Source organism: Plectropomus leopardus, chromosome 3, assembly GCF_008729295.1.
Source record: "Plectropomus leopardus isolate mb chromosome 3, YSFRI_Pleo_2.0, whole genome shotgun sequence".
Taxonomy (NCBI): domain Eukaryota; kingdom Metazoa; phylum Chordata; class Actinopteri; order Perciformes; family Serranidae; genus Plectropomus; species Plectropomus leopardus.
The window spans coordinates 27,380,501-27,407,476 of record NC_056465.1 but is presented as its reverse complement, the minus strand read 5'-3'; the positions used below and the strand labels follow the sequence as shown (position 1 = coordinate 27,407,476).

Here is a 26,976-nt window from a genome sequence, read left to right as displayed (position 1 = left end):
TGTAAAACGAACAAAACCCGTGATTTAAAGCAGTAAAAACATGGAATAAAGCTGTTCCGACGCTGCTCGTCACAGAGGGGCTGCCAACTACAGCGGCAGACGCAAAAAAACGCAAAGGCTGTATCTGGAGCCAGAGTTTGGTTTGTCCATTCTGGGCTAAGGTATAAACATGGTGAACCCGCTTTCCTTGTAAATATAAATGGCTTATTCTAAGGTAACAAAAAACAACAAATCTTATTTCCAGGATATTAGACAAAAACATAGTCATATTACATCTCATTTCTGCCAAAACTATATCCTTCTAAATCCTACACACTGGACCTTTAAAATATGGGAATGAAAAAAAAAGCAGAAAACCGAATTGTGAGTTTTGTCAGTTCCTGCCCACGTAAAGCACGCTGTGGCCCCTGATGTTTGCATTGTCCACCTGGTGGGAGTAAGCCTCAGCCCCACACTGCACAATACAACTGTCTGGAAACATTGAAAACAGACAAACAAACAAACAAAAAAAACAAGCTTAGTGCTGCTCAGACAAGGCCACAAAGTCCCAGTCTGCTTAGAGAACATTTATAATTCAATTCAACCTTTTCCGAAAGTAAACTGAAATCATCCAGGTCAATCAAAATAACAGTGTTCAACAATAACAATGTTTTTTCAATATCATTTCAAATTGACTGAACATGAGACAAATATTCCCATCTCCAAAATTTTAAAAGAACTGGACTCAATATCTCTGGCACCTGCACACAGTACATCTCAGCCATCAGATCCAACGCAAATGTTTCAAATGGTATTCGGAGAGGCTTTGCTACTTTCTAAGTGCCTAAATGTTGTACATTTGGAATAATATAAAGAGCAAATATGATTTGCCATCATAACACATCTAGTGTCCATCAAAAGTTCTCTTTTCAAGAGCCTTCAGATTCAACAATAAAACTCTATTAATCCAACATGAGATTGGTAGCTTAAAATGTCCAATGACTTTAGTGCAAGCCATTTCTTCTCCTTTGGTATTTGTTGTTGTGGTTGGACGTCTGTATATTACTTAATATACTGTACATGATTATTTCTGTAGAGGGGTTGGATGGACTCTTTATGAGACCGTTGAGTATTAAACACACTGCTCTGTGCTCATGGAAACTTGCAGGCCTTTCTGAGGTCTCCTGCCCTTCTCCCATAAGCAGGACAAGGACATTTAACATTAGTGCAAACTTTTGCTCTCTCAGCTAAAGCACCATTTCCAGTGCTATCAGGCTTTATATCCTTAACCCCACCCAAGCACCCATTTACCCCACCCTCCTGGCACAGCAACCCCAAAACCATGACCCCAACCCACACACACGCACACATACTCACACACGCACAGCCATGTAAAATTGTTAGAAAAAAATGTAGCACAACACATTATTTTTAGAAAGTGTAGACAGACAGAAAAAAAAAAACTATACATCCTTAAACCTCTGATTCTATCGTCCACAAGGATACAAAGAGCGAGAGAAAGCAAACTCAAGTAAATATCTGTATGATTTCACACACATTTCTGCATATGTATTCAAGGAGGGCTTCTGAGTGTGGCTTAGTCAGGGAGGCCCAGTCTGGACAAATTATAGACAAACTTTCAATATCTCTATGATTGAGGGCAAAAAAAGCTTTGGTTAATCAACAAACAACGTAAGACTTTTTGGGAAATGTTAAAGGACTAAAGAAACATGTTTAAGGTGGCTTACCTTCTGCCACACCAAGACAAAATTTGTTTAAGCGGTCCAAACCGGCATACCACTACATAAGGTCCACAGCCTGCATTGGTCAGCCTGTGGGAGTCAACGTGTGCATTAATAAACCCCGACTCTATCATAACGAAGAAGCAAAAATAGAAACGAAAACTCCCAAGACCTAGCCAACCCCTGACAATGACCAACAAGGGTAAACAAAGAGTTTTGCAAATCTGCACCAAGAGAGCCGTGAAGTAAGCAAGCAACTGTCCGATGGGTTGTTCTACAATACGGTATTTTTCTGCGGTACCGTGGACCAATAATCACTGCAGTTCCTCGGAGAACACGTGTAGTTATGAGAGTAGCTGGTGAACAGATGGGGCCGACACAAAGTTTGTTTATCCAAGCTTGTCCTGAGACCCTCCAGCCTGCCAGCAAGCAACACACACACACACAAATATGCATGCATACAAGCACGCAGTGTCCTCTCTTCTTCGTCTTCTGGCCCCTTCCTTTACATTAAGACATAAAGACAACTCGCTAGATTTCAACTAACTTCAAGTGCAATCAGTTAGATGGATTAATTGTGTCTCCTCTTAGGGTCACAAAACCCAACGTGTTTTTATCAGGCCCACCCAGCGTCTCTTTAAGAGAACTGTTTTTTTTGGCAGCTTGTCGTCAAAACCTGAACAAAACCAGCGAAGGAGCTCACCGCCGCGGACAGAAGAAGGGACTGATCTCATTTGCAACTGGTTTGTTTCAAAGTACCCGTTTCGCTGACAAAAGTGCCCTCCTCAGTAACAAAGTGCATTCATAACCTGCCTCTTTCCAATTAAGGTGCAAAGGACTGATACTACAGCACCGCTGCAGAAATTACAGGGTGGGGTGGAGGGATGGAGGGGGGGGACTCTAAATCACACGCATGTTCTCCTCCTGACTCAAAAGGCTCAATGTCCTAACTTGGAAAATAACATTGGATTTGGAGTACAATAACATGGATATTTTAAGACTAACAAATCCAGATGTATGGAGTCACTTGCAATAGTCAAACAGATATGTCAGCCCTGGTGTTTTCCCATTCTCTACAGGATACCTGGACCCAGCGAGCGGAGTGTGTGTGCATGTGTGTGCGAGACAGAGAAAGTGCATTGGGGCTGGCAGCTCAGGGTGCATGTTTGAACAGGCTGCGGCTGACTCACTCAGTGATGATGTGGCCAGAGCGACCCTGGCTGCCACGCACACACACATGTACACAAACACACGGACATATAAACACACTCACACACTAAACTGCCAGCACCAGGCGTCCTAGCCACAGTAACACCAGGCTCTAATATAATAATATCCCCTCCAGGCTAGTTCGGGGGCATTAGAGGACTACAGAGGGAGAGAGAGGGAGAGAAAAGGCCTGATTTGATCCCCTCCTGCCTGGAAACGTGGCTGAGCTGGGGGAGATTATTTTTTGGAATGCAACAGACATTGTGAGATCCCCCTCCCCTTCCCTTGTTCCCCTCCCCCCATCAACCAGCTGCAGCTGCGCTCCTATTTGGCCTCCCAACTTGGACAGGTATTTATTGCTCTCTTCATCATACAGGTTGCCTCACGGTTGTGTGGTCCCTAGGGCAAAAAAGATTGGAATAAGCATGATACATAAACCTCCTCTCACTCCCTCCCCGACACCAGCCCACTTCCTTTAAATACACCTCCCTCTCTCTCTCGCCTCTCTGTTGGATATCTTTAGTAAAGCTGTGCAAATATAGAAATAAAGGTGCTCATCTATCTCTTCTTCGTACTCTTTGTCATTCTCTCACTCGGGCTCCCTGCCATTCCTTTAACCTGCGGTTGGTTAAATGCTACCCGCGCCTTGTCACACAAGGACAGAATCCGAAAAAACTGCACAAAGTTTAAGCACATTCATTCATTCTACCTCCTCATCCTTTGGGCAGGAACTATACAAGTCAAGTGTTAAGTTTAGGACAGATGGGTGACTCAATGTTTTTTTTTCATCAAACATTCATACAGGTTTTTTGTTGTTTTTTTTTCAATCACCCACAAGCTTCACTCTGTGTGAGAAATATGACATCAAGCCTAAGAGGAAAACCCGATTGGTAAGTACACCTCAGCATTAAGAGGGGACTAATGTCATATCACCACCTGCTGTATATACATGTATACAATTATAAAGTGTCAAGTACCCGAAGCAGTCAACAAAAAAGGAACGACCAAAAAAAAAAATTAAGACAAAATCAAAAGGGAAAACAGAAATGCTGAAATTGCAGGGTTGTGAGGGATAAGAGGCAACATAGTCAAGCCAACGGATACATTGACAATGGTAGTGCTTTAGAAACACAAACCCTCCACCCCTCATATTCCCTAGTCCTGCAATTGAAGAGCCCCCAATAAAGTGGATTTGACTCTACATGAATTTGTTTTTCAATAAGACAAACCATAAGATTCTTAAAATGCATTTTATAGAGTAAGTACCACTTCAATCAAACCCTTGTCTGATTCTTTCTGGAACATTTAAGAGAGAGAAAACTGTTGCATCAAAATTGTGGTGAGTTTTCTTTGCATATGCCATATTGTGGCAATGGTGTTTCTATGGTAACTGTACATTTCAGACCTGCAAAAGAATAGAAAAAGAGTTGTTTTCACTGGGAGGATTTGTCCTCGCTTCACCCGTACAGCAGCCAGAAGGTGCTTGATAGACACCTTGCTTAGAGCTTGAAGGCTGTGAGGACAAAACCAATAAAAATCTAAATCAACTGCATAGTTGCTCCGAGTTTCTTTGTATCTATCATACATTTGCCTAAGCACATATGCCAATGTATAAAACCCCTAATATTATAAAGAAAGAAATGGCCCAGAAAGTGGACGTCATGGGTGCATGATTTGAAGCGTTCTTTGCTCTTTAACAGATAAACCGACTCAAGTGCTTGCATGTCTACTCCATTTCCTAAAGTAAAAGGAGAAAGAAATATAAAGATTAGATTTTTTGTGACACCCTGATTTGGTTTATAGAGGAATAGTTAGTTGTTTTGTTTTTTTTAAGTTTGCCTTTGCGTGTTTTTTCTCCTCTCTGTTCACTGGCCTGTCTCACAGGCGGTGCAGAGTGACGATGGTGTCCAGCAGTGTCCTTGTCGCCCCTGCAGTCTCAGGGCCCTGCCTCCCCTGCCAACTCCTGCAGCTGAGGACTGTGTGCATGGGCTCCGGCAGCCCCATCCACCTCTGCCACTGAGGACGCCTCCAAGCGCCGCCGTCCCCTGATGGTGCGAGGCCCAGGGCCTGTGTCGGAGCTGGGGCTCAGCAGGCCCAGGGGGGCGTCGAGGAGCCCCGGCTCTCGCACCCGAGGCTTTCGGCCTCGACGGGAGGGGATGCCGTTGCAGCCGTCCTTCTTGAGGTGGCGGTGCAGGTGATCCGAGCGCACGAAAGTCTTAAAGCAGCTTGAGCACTGGTAGGGGCGCAGGCCGGTGTGTACGCGCATGTGGTTCTTCAGGTCGTAATTGTGGGCAAAGGCGGCTCCACATTGCGTACACAGGTAAGGCTTCTCTCCTGTATGCTTCCGCATATGGACCTTGAGCTTGTCCTGCCTGGAAAAATAAAAATAAATATGTCAGAATACACAGACAGAACATTCAAATGCACTAGACAATCAGTTCAGAATGATCTAGGTTTTCTTTTCAGCCTAGGTTACTAATGAGGATATGAAATATGAACAAATTAACGCGAAACATATTAATTTTCATGTGTGCAGTGGTCAGCTTAATATGCTTTGGATGGTTTTATTTGCTATTAAACAGCCATCTTTTGGATCTCGTCCAATGGGATTATTCTGTGAGGGCAGCCAGGCCAACTGAGGAGAAGCCATAAACTTTACATCTTTATCTGCGTAATTGCACACAAGAGCACAACCATGGGATGACGAGAAAGCTCAATGTTCACTGTGTCAGTTGGCATTTTTACGATTTCTGTTAACTTTTCTACGACGACGACACCATAACAATTGACAGATTACAAAAATGTGCGTGCTTTGTGAATAGAAAATGAGTGACTTCAATGTCCTCTGCAGCTCAACAATTCCAAAATCATTTTGATAACTTGACGTTTATCGTAGTACTGAAATATAAATGAGCCTGTAAAATGTCATCAATTCTGCAGCCTTGTTCTCTCCCCATGAGACGTAATTTGATTGAATTCCGTATACGAGCAGTTTTCACTTCAAAGCAAATCAAAAAGCTCATATGGAGGACTTACTTTCCAAATACAACAATTACAATTGGCTCAAAACAAGACCAAACCACAACTTCTCTAAATCTAACGTCATCTCATTACATCCCGGAACATTATTTTACTTTGCGATGGTACACCACCGCACACTAAACTTTATCAGGCTGCCTTGGCCTTCAGCTGACTCTTGTCCCTCCCTCCCCCCTTTAGCCCTTACTATCTCTCCAGCTCCCGAGCTCTTTAATCGTCTAACCCTCCAGCACCCAGGGCAGAGGGCTCCTAAACAAACAGGCGTAGTTAAGACAACTCTATTTGAGCACGCACATACACGTAAACACACACACATGGCATGTAAGTAGATTAGCTGTCATACAAGTAAACAAAAAACCCCATCATAAACCCATACAGGTCTGTCCCAAACATGAAAGTTAAAACAAAGAAGTAAGGAGAAACACTCACATGCACCCGCACACATACACACAGACAAAAAGCCTTGAAACAAAGTGGCACACTGACAGAGGTGAATTATTTAAAGGACAGGAGTGATTTATTACCGTGCGAGGCGCACTCTTAACCCTGATCAAACAGGATTAAGATTACAATACCCCCTTCCCACTGCCGGTCGAATTTAGCTAGAAGGCAAATTCAGATTGGTCTTCCCTACCTGCTATGCCAGCAGAGGTTCTGGGTATTTCTAGCCTACTGCATCTATTTCCAGCACAAGTCCACTGATTAATTAATTAAAGGAATGATTTCAAGGAAAAGGCAAGACTCCTAAATACAGGGAAAACCATGTGCACTCAAGTCCCCTGCTGTAGACCGGCCACATTTATCTGAGCGGCACATGGCAGATTTCATTAGAGAGGTAAAGGAGTGACACAGAGAGAGAGGAGAGAGAGCGAGAGCGAGAGGAGGGGGGTGGTGTAACTACTCTGCCGTGGGCAATAATCAACATAACCAGAGATCAAAAGTTCAAATTACTGCATTGGCGCACACAGAGCACCATCCAGGGCCTGTAATCCCCCTCTGTATCAGAACACTTTATAGCGGCCCTCCACTAGATAACACCAGCATGGCACAGCCTTCTTTTATAGGACCCCTATGTTAAAATTCCAGGACTTTGCTATGAAGGTTGTCACAATAAAACAGACCTTTATAACCATATGACCCCCTCTCAGTGAGCTAAAATACTCCACACACAATTGTGACATTGAAAAAAAAAAACTTTCCTGTTTTTTTTTTTTATCATATTTTTTATTTATCTATTTCCTCTCATTCTACATACACCCTTGTTCCATACATCCCTGTTCTATGGTTTGATAAACGCAGGTTCTATTATATATACTCATTCTATTTTATTTAATTTTTAGTTATCTTATTTATTCAGTATCATTTATCTATCTATTCTTTAACATACTCATTCATTTACCTTAATATGTTGTGTATATGGGTATATGTGTGCACATATGTATATGTGGGTGAAAGTATGTATGCAAATGCATTTGTGTTTTTATAAACATGTACAAGTGCATGTGTTTATGTGTATATGTATATTCATGTTTATAACTATATAGAGACATTTTATTTTATATTGCATTCTAATATTATTTCATTTACCTTATTTCAAGTATATTTTCTGGTTTAAAAAGGAGAAAACAATAAAAAGAGGAGTATTGATGAAATGGTTTACGACAGTTTCAGTCATATCAAGATTGTATTACTGTGACTGTAATCAATAGCAAAAAGCTGACAATGTCATGATCGCATGTAATACTCTGAAAATAAAAAAAGGAAAATATACATATTTTTAAACATAAAAAATAAATAAATAAATAAACTGGTTCAGGACACTAAGTCGTGATGAAGGTAAACATTTAGAATCACAAACTACGCTGCCTCCTTAATGCAAAGCTAAGTTGGTTAGTGCTAATGCTCCTGCTCTTGGCTTTGTGGTGTTTCCCACTGCTGTGCGATTTGTCCACAGTGCCAAGTCCAAGACTATTAGTACATGTGACATGGGGTAGTCACTTCATTAATTGGGCTTACCTGGTAAAGCGCACTTTGCAGATGGCGCATTCATAAGGTTTCTCTCCCGTGTGCGTTCGGATGTGGCGGGGTAGCTTGCCTGCTCCTTGAATGACCTTGGAGCATATGGGGCATTTCTGGAAGGCCTTAGAGCGCATCTTCCTCTCGCCTCCACCACCTCCTCCTCCTCCACCCCCGCTGCCTCTCTCTCCCACCCCCCTCTCTCCTCCTCCTCCTACTCTGTCTTGGCCTGTTCTCCCCCGTGATAACCAGAGCGGCGGCACTCCCTGTGACACGGCAGCAGAGGCTGGATCCTCGTGCTGCGTGCTGTTAAAATAATTCAAGTAAAATTCCATGTCGGGGTCATCCCCATCTCCCTGCTCCTCCCCGGTTGTTGGGCGCTCCTTCTGCCTCTCGATGGAGTCCATCATCTGCTGCAGGAGGGCGCTGGCAGAACCCCTCTCCCTCGCCATCACCTCCCTGCTCCCGTCCTCCACCTCTGTGTCCGGCCCCAGCCTAGACTCAGCGGGGAGGTAGAAGTGCCCGTTTTGGGATGGAGGGTAGTAAGATGACCCCAGGCTTGCTCCGTTCCTCTGCACCGCCTCCCCGTCCTCGTCTTCCTCTTCGTCCTCATCCTCTTCCTCTGGCTCCTGTGTGGGGGCCTGGGCCAAGGCGAGGGCCAGAGGGGAGTAGTACTCACCAGGACCAGCAGGAGCCCCATTGCTGGGGGTGCCGCCATTTCCGTGGTTAAAGTGCAGGTGTGTGGGCAGGTCCCTGAGCTCTGGCGTGCTGCAGCTGCTGCTCCAGTGCGCCCCTCTCTGGAAGTACTCCAGGTACTCCCGGGCCCGCACCCGGTTCCCCTGCTCCCTGCTGCCTCTGCCCTTCCCCTCCTCATCTTCATCTTCATCTCTTTGCTCACTGCCCGCCTAGTGAAACATGACGGGGAACAAAGAGAGTCAGGGCAGGAGAAATTCAAAGTCAGAGAAAGGTTGCACTATAGACTGTATAATAAAGACGAAGGACATGACAGCTCCCCAAAAGTGAAGCCAAAACATCTTGATCACCTCCTGGTTGCTGGCTCCCCTATAGATCATAAATTCAGCCCCCTCCATGTTAGCGGATGGGACACGAGCCAAACTAAAAGATAAAAGTATGCGTCAAAGATGCTTTCCCAACGATGATTTCTCTCATTTTAGGTAGTTCTTATCACGCTGATGTTTGTTCTAGTGTTCATTTCTATGATACATTTGCTTTAAATCAGGGTTCCTGTAGCTTAGGGCAAGTTAGATTTAAGACTTTTTAATTAATTGTAAGACTAATTTTCTGATAATCAAAATTAAAGGAGGACAATTTCATTTGGCCCAAATGTTAAGTAGGACATAAAATGTCTTTGGTCCAGTGAAAGTATTTGCATTAAATGCTGAAATAACAACCTTTTCTAAGGGGAAACCTATGGAAGACAACCAAAATATTATATTATCATAGAAGTATCTTTTAGGTTTACCAACTGAAGAGGGAAATATCTGGCACTTCTGTCAAATTCTCTTGGCAATTTTGTGTTTTTCACTCTGCATGTGAGATTCAAATGCTTGGATTCCTATCATGAATATTAAACAAAAAAATAGATGTTACCAATTATTATCAGATTTTATAATGCAACCTCAAAGAATGTCTGAGTATTTTTTAAACTTTGGAAAGATTAATTTAAGTCTTTTCAATACTAATAAAGGCATTATTTTTAGATTAAGGAATTCAATGCCTTTTAAGACTTTTTAAGGATCTGCAGGAATTCTGGTTTTAATAAATTGCTTGATGCTATAAAAAAGGGTAGTCTTCGACATGACTGACAGCTTTGTGTGCAAATTGGTGTGCACGGGTTCAATGGCAATTTTTCATGATTGGTCAGACAGATGTTTGGGCAAGACTTTACATTGTGAAGACATTACAGTTTTTTTTTTTGCTTTTCTTGGCTCCAGGAAAGTTTTGCAAATATAAAACCATCATGGATCAAAAATTCACATTAGAAAGAGTCATAACCGACCTGTTTTGCAGTTTAAGGCCTCCTTTAAACAATTTTAAAGTCTTCTACAAAATCTACAACTGTAAGTCTTATCAGCATGGGTATATCACTATCTGGGTATCTTGGATGCACACCCAAGGGTTCATTATACCCATGAGCACATGCATGTGCATATCACAGCTACACTTGATCATGCTGAAGTGTAGCTGCGATATGCTGCGTCTGTAGTTGGCAAAATAACATGCTGTCCTTCCACACAAGTTATTGGCTCAGAATGAGTAAGTGCTGAACTCAAAGACTGTGGGCGTGTGTTTGGCATGGTGAGAGAGACTGATAAAGGCCATGATGTAAGCTTGACTATGCTGACTATTTAATGAAGGGGGTGGTATGATGAACGGACACCTCATTCGCTAAGTGGCTGAAGCAGGAGAACTATATGTGGTCTGTGCGTTGCTATGAGTTAATTTATCACTTGCAACAGGTTGCTTATGGCGTCACTGTTTCATTAAGGCAAAGCAGATCAAATCTCATCTAAAAGCTTAAATTTGACACTAACACACTTCTACGTCTATAATGGTGTTGTACCGGCGGGGAGAGCACTTTGGTGTCCAGCAGGTGTGTACAGACGTCCTGGACAGGTGGGATTTCCAGGAGGTGTGCAGCGGCAAGGATGTCAGCCACGCTGCTGTGACTGACTGTCAACGTGGCTGTGTAGGCAAAGTCCAGCAACGCTCCCAGAGCCTCCGCCGCCACAAAGTCGATGTTGTAGATGTTCTGTTGGTCGGCGGCAGCCCCTGAAGTGAAGAGCTTGTGGAAGTAGGAGCTGCAGGACGCCAGGACGGAGCGGTGAGCCGGGAACTCCCGTTCCTGGGTAACCAGGAGCACGTCGCACAGCAGGCCGCTGAGCCGCTGCTTGTTCAGGCTGCCCAGGATGTCTGCGCTGTGCTCAGGGAACGGGATCCCCACAGGGCCTTCCTCTGCCTCTCCTGCCCCTCCTCTCCCTCCTCCGCCGCCGCTGCTTGCTGTCCCTCTGAGCCGCCTTCCGCCCCGCCCGCCGGCTCCTGACGACATCTTCCACCAGCCTGCCGCCGAGCCGCCTAGCACAGCCCCCACCCGTGTATCCGTCCTGCCGTCTGTCCGTCTGCCCGTCTGAGGGGAGAGGAGTTGGATGGAGGGGAAAGACAGAGAGGAAATAATAGATCAGTTCATGGCATTCTTTATGTGGATAAAGGAAGAGAGAGGGATATTGATTAATCGATTCACCACAGTCAGAAATATACACTGGAATGCTTCAGAACGCAAACCAGTGCGTTAATGGAGGACACAGTTGAAGTTGGAAATCTTGAGTACAAGTGTAGGGAGCACCGAACCCACTGAGTCCAATTCAAGATTTTATTGTCATGAGTGGGCAGCAGAACAATATATGGAAATACATTCTCCCTATCTACACTGCACTACAAAGCCCACCTGTATAGTTGGGTATCCTGTTCTTAAGATCCTACAGGTCTAATACCTCTTCAGAAATTCAGTCATATTCTATAGATCTGATAACAGATACAAAGAGGGCCTCATGGCCTTATGTCAAAACCATGAGGACACCAAGACAACAATAGTGGCATACAGTGTCCAGAGGATTATTGCCCAGTCCATAACATACAAAAATGCACACATACAGACTAAAGAATCTTTGCAAAATCTAAAATGTTGGGTCAGATCAGGTTGCGTGCCAATTATTATAATTTATAGTTATCAGCTGCAATACAGGTCTGGTAATCAGCATCTTGATGGATGAGCTTTCAAGGCAAAATGTCACAACTCAGGAAAAAGAAAAGAGTGCAAGATTATTTAGTTTGTCAAAAGTCTGTCTTGAATATAATGGCAACATCTGGCAAACAGACAAACTGTAACGACAACTAGACACTGCTCTGACAAGTTGAAAGTGTCAGTATACATTATAGAGCTGTCTGATGAACACTGATAATTGGTCTGCAACCTTTAAAAATTAGTGAAGTGTTGATGATATGACTTTTCTCTATTCTCTGTGCCAGAAGTACTCAACTTGCTTTGCGCAGGGGCCACAGTTGCAAAATGACAGATAGCAAAGGGCCGGTTAATGAACTAACAATTTTTATCAGTATATAAAGCAAATGAATTGCCTGATATCAACTTTTCAGCGTTTGCTGTTTTCACTCATCCTCACCGAGAGGCAAACTGTGTCGCAGCACACATGTTAGGTGTACACAGGGGCATTTCTGAAATTTCAGGACGTTCAGGGCTTAGCCCTCACCTCTGATGGGGGGGCAGAGGGAGCTTCCCTTACCATTTTTTTTCAAAAAGTTAATGGTACTTTACCACTGGATTTTAGATTATTACAGAAAGTAGGGTTTGTGGCAAACAAACCTTTATGATCCTTAAATGTTTTGTTCAGCAAGACAATCTTCACAAATGAACACCACTTTTGCATATTAACAAGTGTGCAATGTAATACTTAAATGCAATTGCCAGAAGTAAAAAGCTAAAATTAGGCTACAAACAAGCTAACGCAACGTCACACCAGCACCACAACATGGCTGTAAAGTTGTGTTCGGCATGTTGACGTTCTGTAGCGTTCACTAGGCTACCTGTCAGCAAACACCTTTTTAAAGAGACATAACAGGTTTAAGTGGGGTTACTGACTTACTTTATGTTGTAGAACAGAACATGAAAGTCTCTTAAGCTGTGTTAAACAAATACCTCATTTCAGACATCTGACAAAAAACCCATTGGCTTCAAGAGGAGGGTACTAGGAGTGCTAAAATGCTAAATCTCATTTGCTGGTTTAAGGAATAAATCCTGCTACACTCTATATGATGCTTTTTCATTTCATTTACATTCAAAGTGCAAAAATAAAAAAAAAAAAAAAAAAAAACCACCAAAAAAAATCCACCTGGCAGTCTATCAATGGCCAGATTTGGTCTGCATAAGTTGAGTATCACTTCTGTATACTTATGACCTTCATCAAAGTAAACTCTGTACAGACTTTTTTAGTCTCTAAGTAAAATCTAAAATGATTCACCATGAGAAGTCATCTTTATTCATTAGTATCTTGGCAATGCAAAAACTTCTCTACTGATTTCTCACATCAACACGTTGACAGTTTCATGAAAATATGTGTTTTTATGCCCAAGCCATCCATATCAAAATCCTTCAAGATGTATCTCTTATACCAATAAAAAGGACTAATTAAAGTTAAGAAAGGGCTCTATGAGTGTCTGACCTGAGAATGAGCCTCACAGTGAAAGCTTTAAATTTGCCGTAATGAGTTAAAAGCTGTAAACAATCTTTTTTTTTTTTTTTGTAAGGAGTAGCTCATGAAAGGAGCATCACAAAATATAGTAGCAAAAACAGCCTATTCAAACATTCACTCCTTTTTGCTAGAGCCTTGAGAGAGCATCCCAAGTAACTGGAGAGCAGCCACAGAGTAACACCACAGTGCTGCACATCACAACCGCTTGGAACTCGTTTTTAAGCAAATCTGACACAACAAGTGTATTTACAGATTTACTACGACGGCAAAAAGTGTGACAATGTGCAATAAATGAGTGGCACTGAATAAATAATGACTCACAACAATTTTGGACTGCAACTGGCAATGCATTTTGCCTGCTAAAACACAGCGAGTGGGTGAATGACTAAGTGAAGATGTTTGTGCACTATATATGTGTGCAGGTGGATGTTTCCTTATAAACACGCCTACATCTATGAGTGTGTGTGCATGCGCCCGTGCAAGAAACCAATAAGAGGTCGTGGAGGACAGATAGGCAGAGGGCAGTGAGGATCAGAGTGCATGCTGGGAGCTGGACTGTGCAGCTTGTTCACTCTGTGTCAGTTGAGAGCTGGGGAGGGGAGGCGAGGGAGGTGGAGGAAAAGAGGGGGGAGGGAGGGAGAGGGGGGCCTGCCAGAGCAGACCCTGTGGAAAAACTCCACAGGAGGAGGAAGAGGACACGCAACAAGCTGCGAGGGAACAGTATTAAAAAGGGAGGTTGTCAATCCGGTCTGAGCTGGTTACCCCACCCTGCACTGTGTGCCAAGTTTCAGGAAAGGCTGTCCCCTCGCTCACGTGTGGGGGGGAGATTAAAATGATCGACTGAAGCCTGCACAGTGGGAGGGGGGTTTCGGCAGAACAAGCCATCCTCGATTTCTCTATTAACACACACATACAAGCAAATACTGTAACATCACAGGGACATCGATAACGCGGATACACACACATAAACGCACATATAGGACATCCACCGCCCCCACCCCCTTCTCCATCTGCCAGGGAGACCTAGCAGGGGGTGAGGCCGGGGGGGTTGGAGGATGCATTGAGTGTGTTGCTCTCTACAAGAGCAAGGCATTCAAATGACATTCCTTCAGATCAGCTCTCCTGGTATGTTTGTACGCTACACCCCACTACCAAACCTGCCTAACCTGGCCGCCTCTCCTTGTTCTTTCCTGTTCACCTGTGTTCACCTCACCCTTTTCTCTCTGCAGTTATGTACTCCCCAGTAAAAACCAACTCTTATCCGTCTCCACACCTTGAGATCTGGCAACATGTCAGCTCTGCCCACAGGTAAGAGTTAGGTAAAGGCTTTAAAAAAAGACCTTTGTAGGGAGGCAGGCAGGAGAGGAGAGCTCAAACTTATCACGATCCTCTAAATGGGTCAATGATTGTTTTCATTTAGGCAACACATTTTGATACAGATAAATGTTGCGCATTCAAATAACAGGTCATACTGCTTTGTTTGATCAACGACTACACCATTTCCAGCAGTGGAATTAAACTAAGTACATTTACTCAAATATTGTACTAAAGTACACATTTAAGGTATCTGTACATTACAGTATTTACTTTTCATGTGACTTCATACTTTTTAATCCACTACATTTATCTGACAGCTTTAGTTACTGTACAAATTCAGATTTTTGCATAAAAAACATAGGAAGAGTTTATATAGTATGATGTTTTGTTAGAAATAACCGACCGGTTTATGCATGTACAACTGAGACAGAAAAATTATTGCCAACTATTTTGATAAACCCTTTTTCTACTTCATTTTATATAATTTTGAGTTTTGGGTGGAGTGTTTTTTTTATTTTTTTGTTAATAATATTAAGTGTTGGGGAGTCTTTTTTCCCTTTTTTTTAATAATTTGGGATGAACTGGGTTTTTTTTTCTATTTTCTTTTATAATTTTGACTTTTTAGTGTGTTTATTTATTTTCTTTTTTTCATAATTTTGTGGGGTTTTTGGTGTTTGTTGTTTTCTTTCATTTTTAAAAAAGACTTTTCTGCATTGGGTACTTTCACTTTTAACACTTCAAGTACATGTTCATGATTATACTAACTTGCTTACTTTTCTTTAACTTACTTTTTCTTGACTTTTACTTTTACGTAACATTTTTACTGCAGGACTTTTACTTAAGGAGAGGAACTAAATACTTCTTCCACCACTGACCATTTTTTGCTCCTTACTGCAGGTCTCCCTTAACTCAATTAAGTTTGGATGGACAGCTGACCACAAAGCCTCTGCATACACCAGTGCCAATGTCTTTCACAAAGCTCAGATGAAACAGGACTGTCAGACATGGCATGAGCAAATTTTATTATCCAAGCCCTCATCTGAATATGCTGAGGGGAGGGAGGGCAAAGACAAAGAGAGACGGCACAGGAGGGAGAGAGGAAGAGAGAGCAGAGTGAGATGGTGATGGAAGAAAGAGCAACACAAAGGGCAACCGCATGGCTACTGGTCACGTCCTTCACAGGTGGAAATAGATCTCTGCGAGCCCATCCAGACCTGAGCCAACCTGCCTTTCTCTAACACACACACAGCACCTGCACTAGACCAGGCTTTGCTACAAGCTTGTGTAGCGCGTTATCCCCCGTACATATAGCTGGCTGACCCAGGGTCACGGCTTTGTGGGGTAAAGACGCTGAGCTGAGAGGAGATAAAACACACACATACAAACACACACACGCACAAATTCCAATCCAGTGCCAACTAAGCATGGAGGGACTACTCTGCATGCACCTGTCCCCGGATAACCCCGCAAAGAGCACTAAGGAAGAGGAAACACAGTGCAACAAACCTGATCCCGACACCTCCTCATGGCTTGAAACATTCCTTATCACTAATTCATGCCTGTGGGTGACAAGGCCCGCAACCCGGCACAAAGCAGCGCAGCAGCTGTCCGTGTCCCTGGTGCTCCACTTCCAGGGAAGGGCCTTTTTTCTCAAAGCCTGGTCGGTGAGCATCCAGGCCTGCTTTGCAAGTCAAACAACCTCTTTAAAACAGGACCAGCCCATCCTATCCCCGCCCTCATTACCTCCAACTCATCCGTATCATCCCCCTAACACGTCCCACAGCAAGGACAGATATCAAAATTACACTTCAGGGACGAAACAGGCCACAACGATCTCCTGTGAAACAATTTCGCTGTTACTTCAATTGACTGTGCTGCGTGTGTGTTCTTAATATCCACACCAAAGGCAGTCACACCCAATTTGCTTGTCATTCACTGACAAACACACTGACATCAGGCTGTGGCTGAAGTTAGTAAAAGTGTTTTTAACATGCCTGATACGTATCATCTATGGAAGGACTGCAGAATTTCCACTCTCAAAGTATCTCTGTCTTTGGCTGACACATACCAGTCATTCCTAAATACAAAGGAACAAACTGTTAACCCTGTGCAACCTCAGATGTTTCTTTGAGAGGTGGAGAAATAAATACCTTACTGGTACTTTTTAACGTATTATTGAGTGGGAGAAAAGTGTAGAGTAAAAATGATTACTATCAGACTAACACAAACATCAGTTATTTCAGTATTGTATTTAATATTTGCATTTCATTTTGGTTTGACTCGACTGAATTTTAAAGCAAATACGCTCCCTTTCGTCTCCTTTTATTCAAAACATTGAAGTTCTAGTTTCTTAATCTCTGGCATGTAAATAGTTACTGGCTCCGAAAAATAATGCTCAATTCAAAACTACAACAACTTTAGGCGGGAGAAATAAGCAAATATAACTGAATCATTGATCCCTTAAACCATAAATGTTAATGGAGCACAGATGGGACACAGTTTACTACTAAAATGTGGAGCAGAAATTTTATAACACCTAGTGAAGTGTTATTAGCCTATACAAGAGAACAACTCTGTTAATTCACTTCCCATTTTACACAGGTGAAGACTTTCTGCATGCAAGAGTAGTATACATACACACACACACACACACACACATATATATGTGCATATATAAATCTTAAAGTGAAACAAGTTACAGAATTTGATTGTCTCTTCGCTGTTGTCTATGCCTCCCAGACCCTTTCATTATCACTTCACTTTCCTCCCCTGTCCTTATTTCACTGACTATCTCAACTGGCCTCTATGGCAACAAACATGCCTAGCCCGCCCTGCTGCTGCAAGGGAATCACTTCAGGTCAAGTGGGTTCAAGGTCGGACTGAGATAATGCAAGATAATCGGAATGGGGAGGGGGTGGCAGTTACTTGGAAGAGTGGCTTTTGAGCAAGTGCCACGGCCAAGTGACTCAATGCTGGCAGTGGTGGAAGGAAACCTGATTGGTCATATTGGGAGTGAGGCAGGAAGAGAGCAAGCGACTGATAAAACTGAAGTTGCATTGGCTGCTCTAGACTAGACCTGGCAACGTCTTACTAGAAACTAACCAGGAAGGGCAGCCAAAGCACAGACACAAAGCAAGTGAAAAGGTGGTGGGCGAGGCAGGGCGTTAAACTCACAAGCTCAATCATAACTCATGAGCGTACTGTATGGTGGCCGAGGAATCCGGCTCAGATGTCAATGATAAACTCAGAGAGATCTCATTCGGTTACCTGGTGTAACCTGCCTCAATAAGAAGAGGGAAGGTAACCACCCACAAGTTGGGCAAAGTTTAATGTGAGGAAACTAGTAGGGGGTTTTATGATGTTGTAAAGGGCTGTCTGCACTGCCAGATAGCAAAGGCACAGGAAAAGTGAAACCTATAGCTGCTGCTAATTACTCATGCGAGCTTTCACACTGTTCTTAATTTGTCTGTATTTTGCTTTCGTGCTTGTTTGTAGTCACACAAATGATTAGCTAGAGGCTTGAAAATACAAAACACACTGTATTTCAATCCAGTACAACAGCTGTGAAGTAGTGCTTTTAAAAAAACTTACATCTTTTAAATAGTGTCTGACACGATGACAGAAAGATGGTGAAGAAAGTAATTTTTGGGTCTGTGGTGTTGACTTGCATTATATTATAATTCTATCTCATATTTTCACTCCCATTTGTAAATGACAAAATATTACAAAAATCCTATTTATAATAATGCAATGTTGTTTAAAGCTGCAGTTGGTAACTTTTATATAAAATAACCTTTTGTAATATTTGCTCAAACTGTCACTGTATTCACACAGCACTAAATGGAAAACATTAAAGTTAATCTGACAAAAAACAAATCATACTCCTTTGACCTCTATTGCCTTGTAGTGCATCTAATGGCATTACTGGGTGTCAACAAAACAAGAAATACGACCCAATTCTTCAATACAGCTGTCAATCATGCATGTGAACTGCAGTAAAACTGTCAAACTAGGCAGCGTCGATCATGATCCTGTTACTGAAATGCCATTTTCTCCCCTCAAATGTTTTTAAAACATATTTTAGTTTACTTTTTAGCTGTTAAATGGGAAAACTGTTCCCGCCAGTGATTGACCAGGTCAAAACATCTTAACAGTACACTGTAGCATATTGCTGAAAACATTTAAGGCGAGTAATGTTGCATAAGAGACTCTTCGGTTCTGATTTGTTGTTTCTGGAGCAACATCATTTTTTTGTGTGCTGTCTTCAGATGCCTTTTATACCTTTTAACCCAGAGCATCTTGGTAAGAAATGCTCCATAAACTGCAAGAAGATTTAGATTTTTATGTTATTTATTTTTAATTAATTTTTTTAAAAATCAGGGACAAGATAACTAACCAACTATAAAAAACTATATATAATATATATCATAAATATGAAAATCTAAATGTTGATACATAATTACAAATTCAAGCACGTTTACCAGGTCGCGTTTAACTTGTTTTTTTTTTTATAATTACGTTTCTTTTTGTTTTTGTTCGTTTGTTGGGGGTGTGTGTGTGTTTTCTTTTTTTTTGTTTGTTTTTTATACACATTTTCAAGCATTTTTCTTGTACTTTTTAGTAATTCCCCATGTTTTGAAAGAAATCTAGCCAATTTGGTCAGTGTAGGGTTAAGCAAATACGCAATAGTTATTTTCAGTTACGAACTGTAGCTTTAAAGCCACTCCACTAAAATGTAAAGCATGGAAACTTAAAATAGGGTTGAGATGACATACAAACAACTAAAGCAGTATCCTCAGCAGAAAGTGATCATTATAAATACAGCAGTATTTTGTGGCTTTTGTATAGCATGTGCAGGTGTTTTTGTGTTCAATATCATATCAATACTATCTAAAATCTATAAACAACAGTATGTCTATTGGAGGTATTTCATGATGAAATTACTTCTTTGGACAGTAGCTTTTCACAAGCTGTAGTGCAACAAAACCACATGCACAGTCTGAGTTCCTTTCAGCTTGAGTAACATGCTCTGACACTGCCATGCTGCCAACCAGGAAGTGTAACAAAATCTAACACATGGCTTCAGAAACGGCACTACAACCCCAACACAGTGTCATCATGCAGAAGTCAAGCGGGGCTGGTTGGTCAGTCCGCAGGCCCGACGTGCCCCTGGATGCGCCACTTTGTGCATGCGCAGCCCAACAGGGAAAGACGACTTCCTGTGAGTCTGTGACAGGCGTGTAACAGAACCCGCTCTGTTATCAGATGACCAGCTCTCTGCTCGCTCGCTCTCTCTGTCCCTACTGTCTGACCCTCTTTCTTTCTCTCTCTTTCTCTTCCTCTCATCTGTCGCTCTCATCTCATCATTGCTCCATCTCTGTCTCAGACTCAGCACTGCATAGTACCCACCACATCGCCCACTTCCCCTTTCCACTGCTGAGAAGGCAAAGCATCGCAGACCCACCCTCCTCTTGTGTCTCGCCGTCCTTCAGTGTAACCCACCCCTCTTTTCTCTTGTTTCATCCCATACCAATTCACTAAATCAACATGCAGACAGTGTCAGACTGGTCGTATATCCCCTTCCTGATCAGTTGGCCTTTCTGCTTGATTAAGGTGGTGTTTAAACGCAACATAATCATGTTTTTTACTGTATATTGAAAACTCTCTATTAACCGTTTGAAACCTGGATCGACATACTTTTTCTTGTTCTGCCTTCAGATGCCTTTCACATGCATTTAAACCCTGATTTCTTTAAAAAAAAAAAAAAAAAAAAAAAAAAAAAAACATAGGTAAAAGGCAACCAGTAACTTGGCATGAAATGTTACAGGTACAAGGTGACAAGAAAATTACCTGAAAATTATCTTTAAAAAAGAGAGAGGTACTCAATGGAAAAAATAACAGTAAAACTTCATGGGCTCCTATAATTACCCTTTTTTAGATGACTAAAGTGATACGGTGCTGTGCTGATTGCATTGTGAATTTGGCCACTTAATTTTTATTTACTTTCTTTTCATTTTAATGTATTAATTTATTATCTGGAGGCCATGATTTGTAATTTGTATGTTTGTTTGGCAAATGGTGAGTAGTTTTCTGACAAAGTAGCAATGTAAAATTAATATTTTATTAACATTTTGTAAAAAAAAAAAAACAAAAGAGTAAGAGGATAATAAAAAAATATCAAATAACTAAGGAATATCAAGACAACAATATTAATGATTATTATAATTACACATATAAAATTAGGTTAATATGTTTATATACGTTTTATTTTAGCATGTTTTTTTCATGGTTTCCCTGCTTTTTTTTTCTTTCCTTCTTTCTTTTTTCCCATTATTTTGTGCTTATTTCTGGTAATTGTCCTGTAACTTTTCTTTGGCACTATTTTCTTGCTAACTTTTTGGTCATTTCTCTGTAAGTCGCTCATTGCCATTTTCCCATGTTTTTGATAGAAATCAAGCCAATTCAAACATCACCAAAGGAAATTATCTAACTCAAAATGTGTGAAAAGTCTAGCTTTTCCCCCACCCTGAAAAACATCCCAGTCTCTTCCTCTCCCACTCTAATTTGATCAGGTTGTGTTGGCCTCTCCATAATAAATGTCCCAGAAGAGAACAGAAGAAGCCCCTTTACTCCCCCTAGACTTCAGCACAACAACAGAAAAACAACAGAGAGGGGTCTGTCTATCGGCCTAGCAAGGCTGGTAACTGTGGTATACTGAGCAGCTGACCAGGGGAACCAAACATTAGGGGGAAGTGAAGCTGCATTCACCAAAGAAGGGGCAGATGAAAGTATTCAAAAATGTTTTAACTCATACAAATGAACACATAGAAATAAAACAGCAGCGCGTAAACGATGTTGTTTTGTACAAAACAAGTTCTGATTCCATATGGGCCACAATACATCATTCGACCACATAAACAAAACTGAACAAATATAATGACTGCTACATGCAGTTCATAGTATACAGCCAACATTTCACTCTAAAATAAAGCCTCAAACTGCCACGGCGACATCACGCAACCTGTCTTCCCCGTCTGTCTGAACCTGCTAGTTTCGGGCCATAGTGGTGTAGGCACAAACATACAGGAATATCAAACTGTATTCAGCCTCACCGCCAAATTGATGGGTGGTGTCTTGGACCTGCCCACAGCCACTGAAGTCCCCTGCAATTCCCCTGGAGTCTATTGTTGGTAACACAGACACACACGCGTGCATGCATGCATGCACACAAGCACACACTCGCACACAAACACATATGGCGTCCTAGTTTAACCTCTTGCTGGTATTTACTTGAACTAACTATACTTATCTTCTATAGTGGCACCTAGGAAGAGACATAGAGCGTAGCATCGAGACAACATTTGCTGTAATATTTTCTGTGGCACTGTACTGAATAAAAACAATCTCATCAACCTTGTCTGCTGCCGCCTTCATAGAAGCATTCCAAACACTTTCCCAGCAGTTGGGCGTCTTCATGTACCGCGCGCGTCTTGTACCCTCTCCGTGCCCACACGTTTAAAAAACGGGTTGAACAAGTATGCAAAGCCAAAAAATATGCATCTGGTTATCGAGCAAGGCAGCCAGGGTTCCTGTGAAGTCTCTAAACCACGAGCCACAAGCAAGCAGGACATGACAGGCTAGATTAGAATCTGCTTTTAACAAGATGCTGGTGAGGAAGGGGGGGTTAGTGGATTGGGAGAAAAAGATGTCATGAGATTGACCATGGTGTGAGTAGCTGAGAAAAATTGAAATCAATCAGCGAGCACACAAAGTTCTCCAGCGTACTGCACAAAGTTACCAGAGCTTAAGTTTTATTTTAATATTGCATGGATTTAGCTGAGGCAGCTTCCTCTACCAGTGAAATCCAGTTGTCATGAGATGTGTCACATATTCTCCCCTTCAGCAAGAAAAGACGTCTGAGGTTTCTCACATCAACTATTACTCAACACGCCACCTGTACCGGCACAGTTATCAGCTCGTCACTTTGCCACACACAAGCAAACATTTGAAGCAGTGGTTTTAGTGGAATTACTTCAACACCCCCAGAAGCAGCAGTACAGGATGTGCAACTGTCTTCATCTTTTCACTCTACTAATAATAGAAGCAGTGCCATTTAGTCCCAGCAGCAGACCAAAACATTAAAAGAATACTGTGCCTTAAAGAAGTATTTCACCGATATAAAGAACACATAAAACAGGCTGTCTATGCAGTAGAAAAATGCAAATACTTTTCAAATTGGTGCTACATGACCGGAGAAAACTGAGAAAAAGGGTGCTTTTGCTCAAGAGTTAGAAAAACTATAACTACGCGAACGCTATAATGTTATGTGGAATGGTTCGTTCGACGCAATGGCGGTCAGCCGGGTCTCAAATCACAGTAAAATGGTACGCTAAAATGTATTTCTGAAAACATTTGAGGAGAGAAACATGCAACTCAATAACAGAATCTTACTTTATATTTGATCAGTGCTGCTTAGTTTACCATTAATTTTTTCGGATGCTGTTTTCACTGTACAGGAAGCAGTGGTGTCCATTTCCTGTTCACAAACTCTTGCAATTACTGTTTAACAGGGCATTAAAATATGCTTCTGAAAATGTATTAGGCGAGAAACAGGCAGTGCAGTAACATTATCCTGATTTATGTTTGATCAGAACTTTTTTTTTACTGTTTGATTGGATTTTGGACGCAGTTTGAAACACAGAGAGAGGGACGGATTTGTCTTTTTCGCACTCTACTTCGAGTACATGCTGGCGGCAGCAAGGTTGGCGGGCAATACGAAAATGCAGAAGTACAGCCTGCAGTACGAGCAACAGGCCCGAGAGCCAGCGAAACGCCGCCAAATGTTGTAAATTATGTCATTTGGAGTTTCGCCGTAGGGAGAGGAGGGATATCTAGGCACTGGTTAGATGGAGAAAAGTTTCATTTACACATACGACCCACTAGGTTTGCAACGGTATGAGATTTTCATGGTACGATAACCGTCTCAGAAAATATTGCGAGAATGTAAGTACGACCCTTGAAGGAATGAAAACAGAAGCGTTAGTTTTAGTTGAACAAATGTTTATCTCTACAATTAAGACTTGAAATCATCTATTCTAATGGAAGTATGTGAGAAAAGTCTCCCTTCTGAAAATATCTAAAATAAATGTGAGATTTTTCGTCCAGTTGCTTTTTTTATTTTAATATCGTACATAAGCAAATGTACAGAGGTATGATAACTGTCAATTTTTATATCAGGTTATACCTTAAAGCGGGTATATCGCTGCAACCCTTTTTGATAAAATTTTGAAAGTATCCCTTTAATAAAATGGAAACAACACTGCCGCACAATGCACGCTTAAAAAGTCAGCCTGGTGTGAATGAAAACTTTATGACAAACTATTTCTCAGTGCAGCACCTTACACTCAGCACTGACCTATTTGCCATTCCCTCCTTTATCTGCAAGTGGGTCAAGAACTCTGAACTCTATCAAGCCCCATCTCTCTCACTCTCCTTCACTCACAACACGCTATGGTATTTATTTCCTCTGCTCGCCTCTCTTCTCCTCTCAGTCACAGTCTAAAGACAGTGTATCTGTGTCTGTGAGTGTGTGTCTTGTGTGTGTCTTTGGAGTGCTTACCAAATAGGCAGAAAATGTTTCCTGGGCCCTATCTGCCTCCCCTGCCTGCCGGCCAGCTCTGCTGCCTCCGTCTCTGGGCAGGGCTAGAGCTTTACCAGACAGGAAACTTGCGAGTGGCCCTAGTCATACAGGCAAGCCCTTGCCTGAATCCCACACAAACAGACACCTACCCCCCCCCCCCCCCGCCCCCCCTCAAGCACCACCACCACCGCCGCCCCCCCCCACCCCCCTCTGTTTTCAGCCCACAACTCAGCTCCGCATCCCCTGCTCTTATTGGCTTGACAGCTGCTCACTCACCACACCTCCTCGTTGGGATAGGCTGGCGGCTGTTCCCTTTCCTGGATGGCCAAGGGCAAGGCACTCTGGGATATAGAGTTCAAAACCTTATTCGACCTGCTTTGCAGCCCCTAGCTTTGGACTACGAGTCCCAGCTCTCTCTCCCCTCACCACCCCCACTATCTCCAAGCCTGCTCTAACGTAAGCACTCAGGGCTGAATTATACACTACAGTATGTTGCTAGCAGGCTGCCAGGTATTAAAGTACAGACCAGCCATCAAACGGGGCCGAGCTCCGTGTGAAGAAAATAAAAATTTTTTTAAATGCAACTGTCAGAGCGATAAGCAGACATCAGAGGTGGATTCTTTCATTGGCTGCTGACATTTCAGACACACTTAAAACTCCTGACCTAAATTATGACTTATTCCAAACAGTGCAATGCCACTACAACAATGCCCTGCGCACGCAGCACACAACTTGCCCCGCACTGAGTGTTCCAACCGCCACTGTCCCGAAAAGTTGTTGCTATTGCTTATACCTTGTCCAATTATTTTTGGTTCCTCCTTCCCCTCGTTCAGTGCCCCCCACACCCTCCTCCTCCTCCTTCTCTAAGTGCTTCCACCTGCCTGAAAAGTTAATGCCTTGAACACATCCTATAAACTTTATCTCAGGATTCCCCAGAGGTAAAGAGCAGCACAGAGGAAGTACTTTAGGAGGATTAAAAAAAAAGAGGAACCTTGACTAGGGACTACTGCTGCGACCCACCTCTCCTCTCCTCTCCTCTCCGGCCAACCCCCCCACCCTGCTCTCCTTTCTGTCCCCCCTCCCTCATTCCTCCCTCTCTCCTCTCCTCCTCTGCCCTGCTCCCCTGTGGTCGTCAGGCCCAGGGCAGACAGCAAGGGGATGGCAGGGTGCCTTTTAGCTCACCTGCGATGGCCGTGGTGAAGCTTGTTGTGGGTTAGCTCAGCCCTCTCCTCTCCTCCTCTCCCTCTCACTGTTGTGCAGCTTAAAGCCCCGTATGCGCTAACCAAGCAGCAGCAGATCAACTCAATTCCCTTCCTGGTTTCTGGAGGGCAAAGAGGTCCCTCCCTTTCTCTCTCTCTCTCTCTCACTCACTCTCACTCCCTCTCTCTTAAAGAAACAGCATTCCCCCTCCGTCTCCTCTCCCTCCTCCCTGTGTGAAGCAAAAGTAAAGTGGAAATTTATTCGCGCTCAAATGTGGACTCTTGTCAAAAAGTCGTAAACTAAACCAGAGATGACACAAATCATTAACCCATGCCTTCCCACCCTGTGGTTTCACGGTGAACGTCAGCCAGTGTTTCCATGTATGGACACTCTGGTACACGAGGGTACATGAGTTGTAACTCTTGTCAATTCTCACCCGCCTCATCTCTCACTGCTCCTTTCCTTTTTCTATGTGAGCCGAGTCGCACCCACCCATCCTATTGCCTGAGGTCATGGTGTCCCACCCCAAAAGCAAGCCTTGGCACATTCCAGCACATACAGTAGGGGCTGCCAGCAACCCCCTCGATACAACTTTCTGGCTTGGCCCAGTCTCTGCACACAATACCTGCCAAGCTCTAACAGGTGAGGCATCAGAGAAGACATTACCGAGTCGAAAAATGTCTCCGCTGTAGGAAATGGCAAGTTCCCATGTGTAAATTTACAGCTATTGCACTTGATGTTGCGCCACTTCCAACCGCCCACCCGCACACCCCCTCAGTGAGTGCACGCCAGCCATTGTGCCACGAAGTGGGATGGAGCACAAGATGTATTCCACAATTCTGTTGCACCATTAACCATCCCAGCACACCTCTGAAAGCACTTTTTTTTAAAAACTTAGTTTATATTTCTGTTTCAACACCTCATACAATTATATTCACAACCTTGCCTTTTTCTTTTTTTGTTTTCTCCACTGCGTCCACAGAAACCATACGACATTTTACATTATGGAATAAAATTTTGAATATTAGGTAAAAAAAAACAAAAATAAACTCACATTAATAATAATAATGATAGTAACAGAAATACAGGGTTCCCACAAACTTTCATGGACGATATTTCAAAACTTTTCCATGACTTTTCAAAGACAAATAACAACATTTCAATTTTGGAAAAGCATGCTTGTCACTGTGTCTGTGGCACTTGATGGCCCCGTAATGATGCTTTCTACGCACATGTACTAAGAAGAGTCCCGCTTTCCATTACAAACGCTCACAAACATCACATTTACACGTAACCTGTCTTAAAGGGGAAGGCTTGGCCAGTATTAGTCATGGAAAATGGGAAAACAGCACAAATTTGCCATTTGTATCAAGCAGCAAATTAGTTGACTTTCATTTCCCTTACTTGACATCACGTCCTTCGATGCAACTACTGTACATTGCAATATCGATGTTGAAATGACCTAACAGGCAGCCCTTACTTGATGCATATTGGAGCTAAGTTATGTCAAAGGCAGACTAACAGAAAATAAATTTGCCTTTACGTTACA

The 26,976-nt window shown here is 42.6% G+C and overlaps 1 protein-coding gene across 3 annotated transcripts; it reads right to left on the bottom strand.

Annotated features, from left to right (window-relative positions):
• Positions 1-521: 521 nt before the first annotated feature.
• zbtb7a (zinc finger and BTB domain containing 7a) lies at positions 522-25,522 on the bottom strand. Of its 3 annotated transcripts, none has more exons than XM_042482037.1 (4): positions 25,410-25,522; positions 10,570-11,133; positions 7,986-8,890; positions 522-5,302 (listed from the first exon to the last, which is right to left on the bottom strand). In XM_042482037.1, exons 2-4 carry the CDS (start codon positions 11,053-11,055, stop codon positions 4,867-4,869), a joined length of 1,827 nt encoding a protein of 608 aa, XP_042337971.1. In that variant the 5' UTR covers positions 11,056-11,133; positions 25,410-25,522; the 3' UTR covers positions 522-4,866. The 3 variants fall into 3 exon arrangements, with proteins under 3 accessions (XP_042337971.1, XP_042337978.1, XP_042337966.1); XM_042482044.1 differs by lacking the exon at positions 25,410-25,522 and adding an exon at positions 24,207-24,312; XM_042482032.1 differs by lacking the exon at positions 25,410-25,522 and adding an exon at positions 16,094-17,220.
• Positions 25,523-26,976: the final 1,454 nt, after the last annotated feature.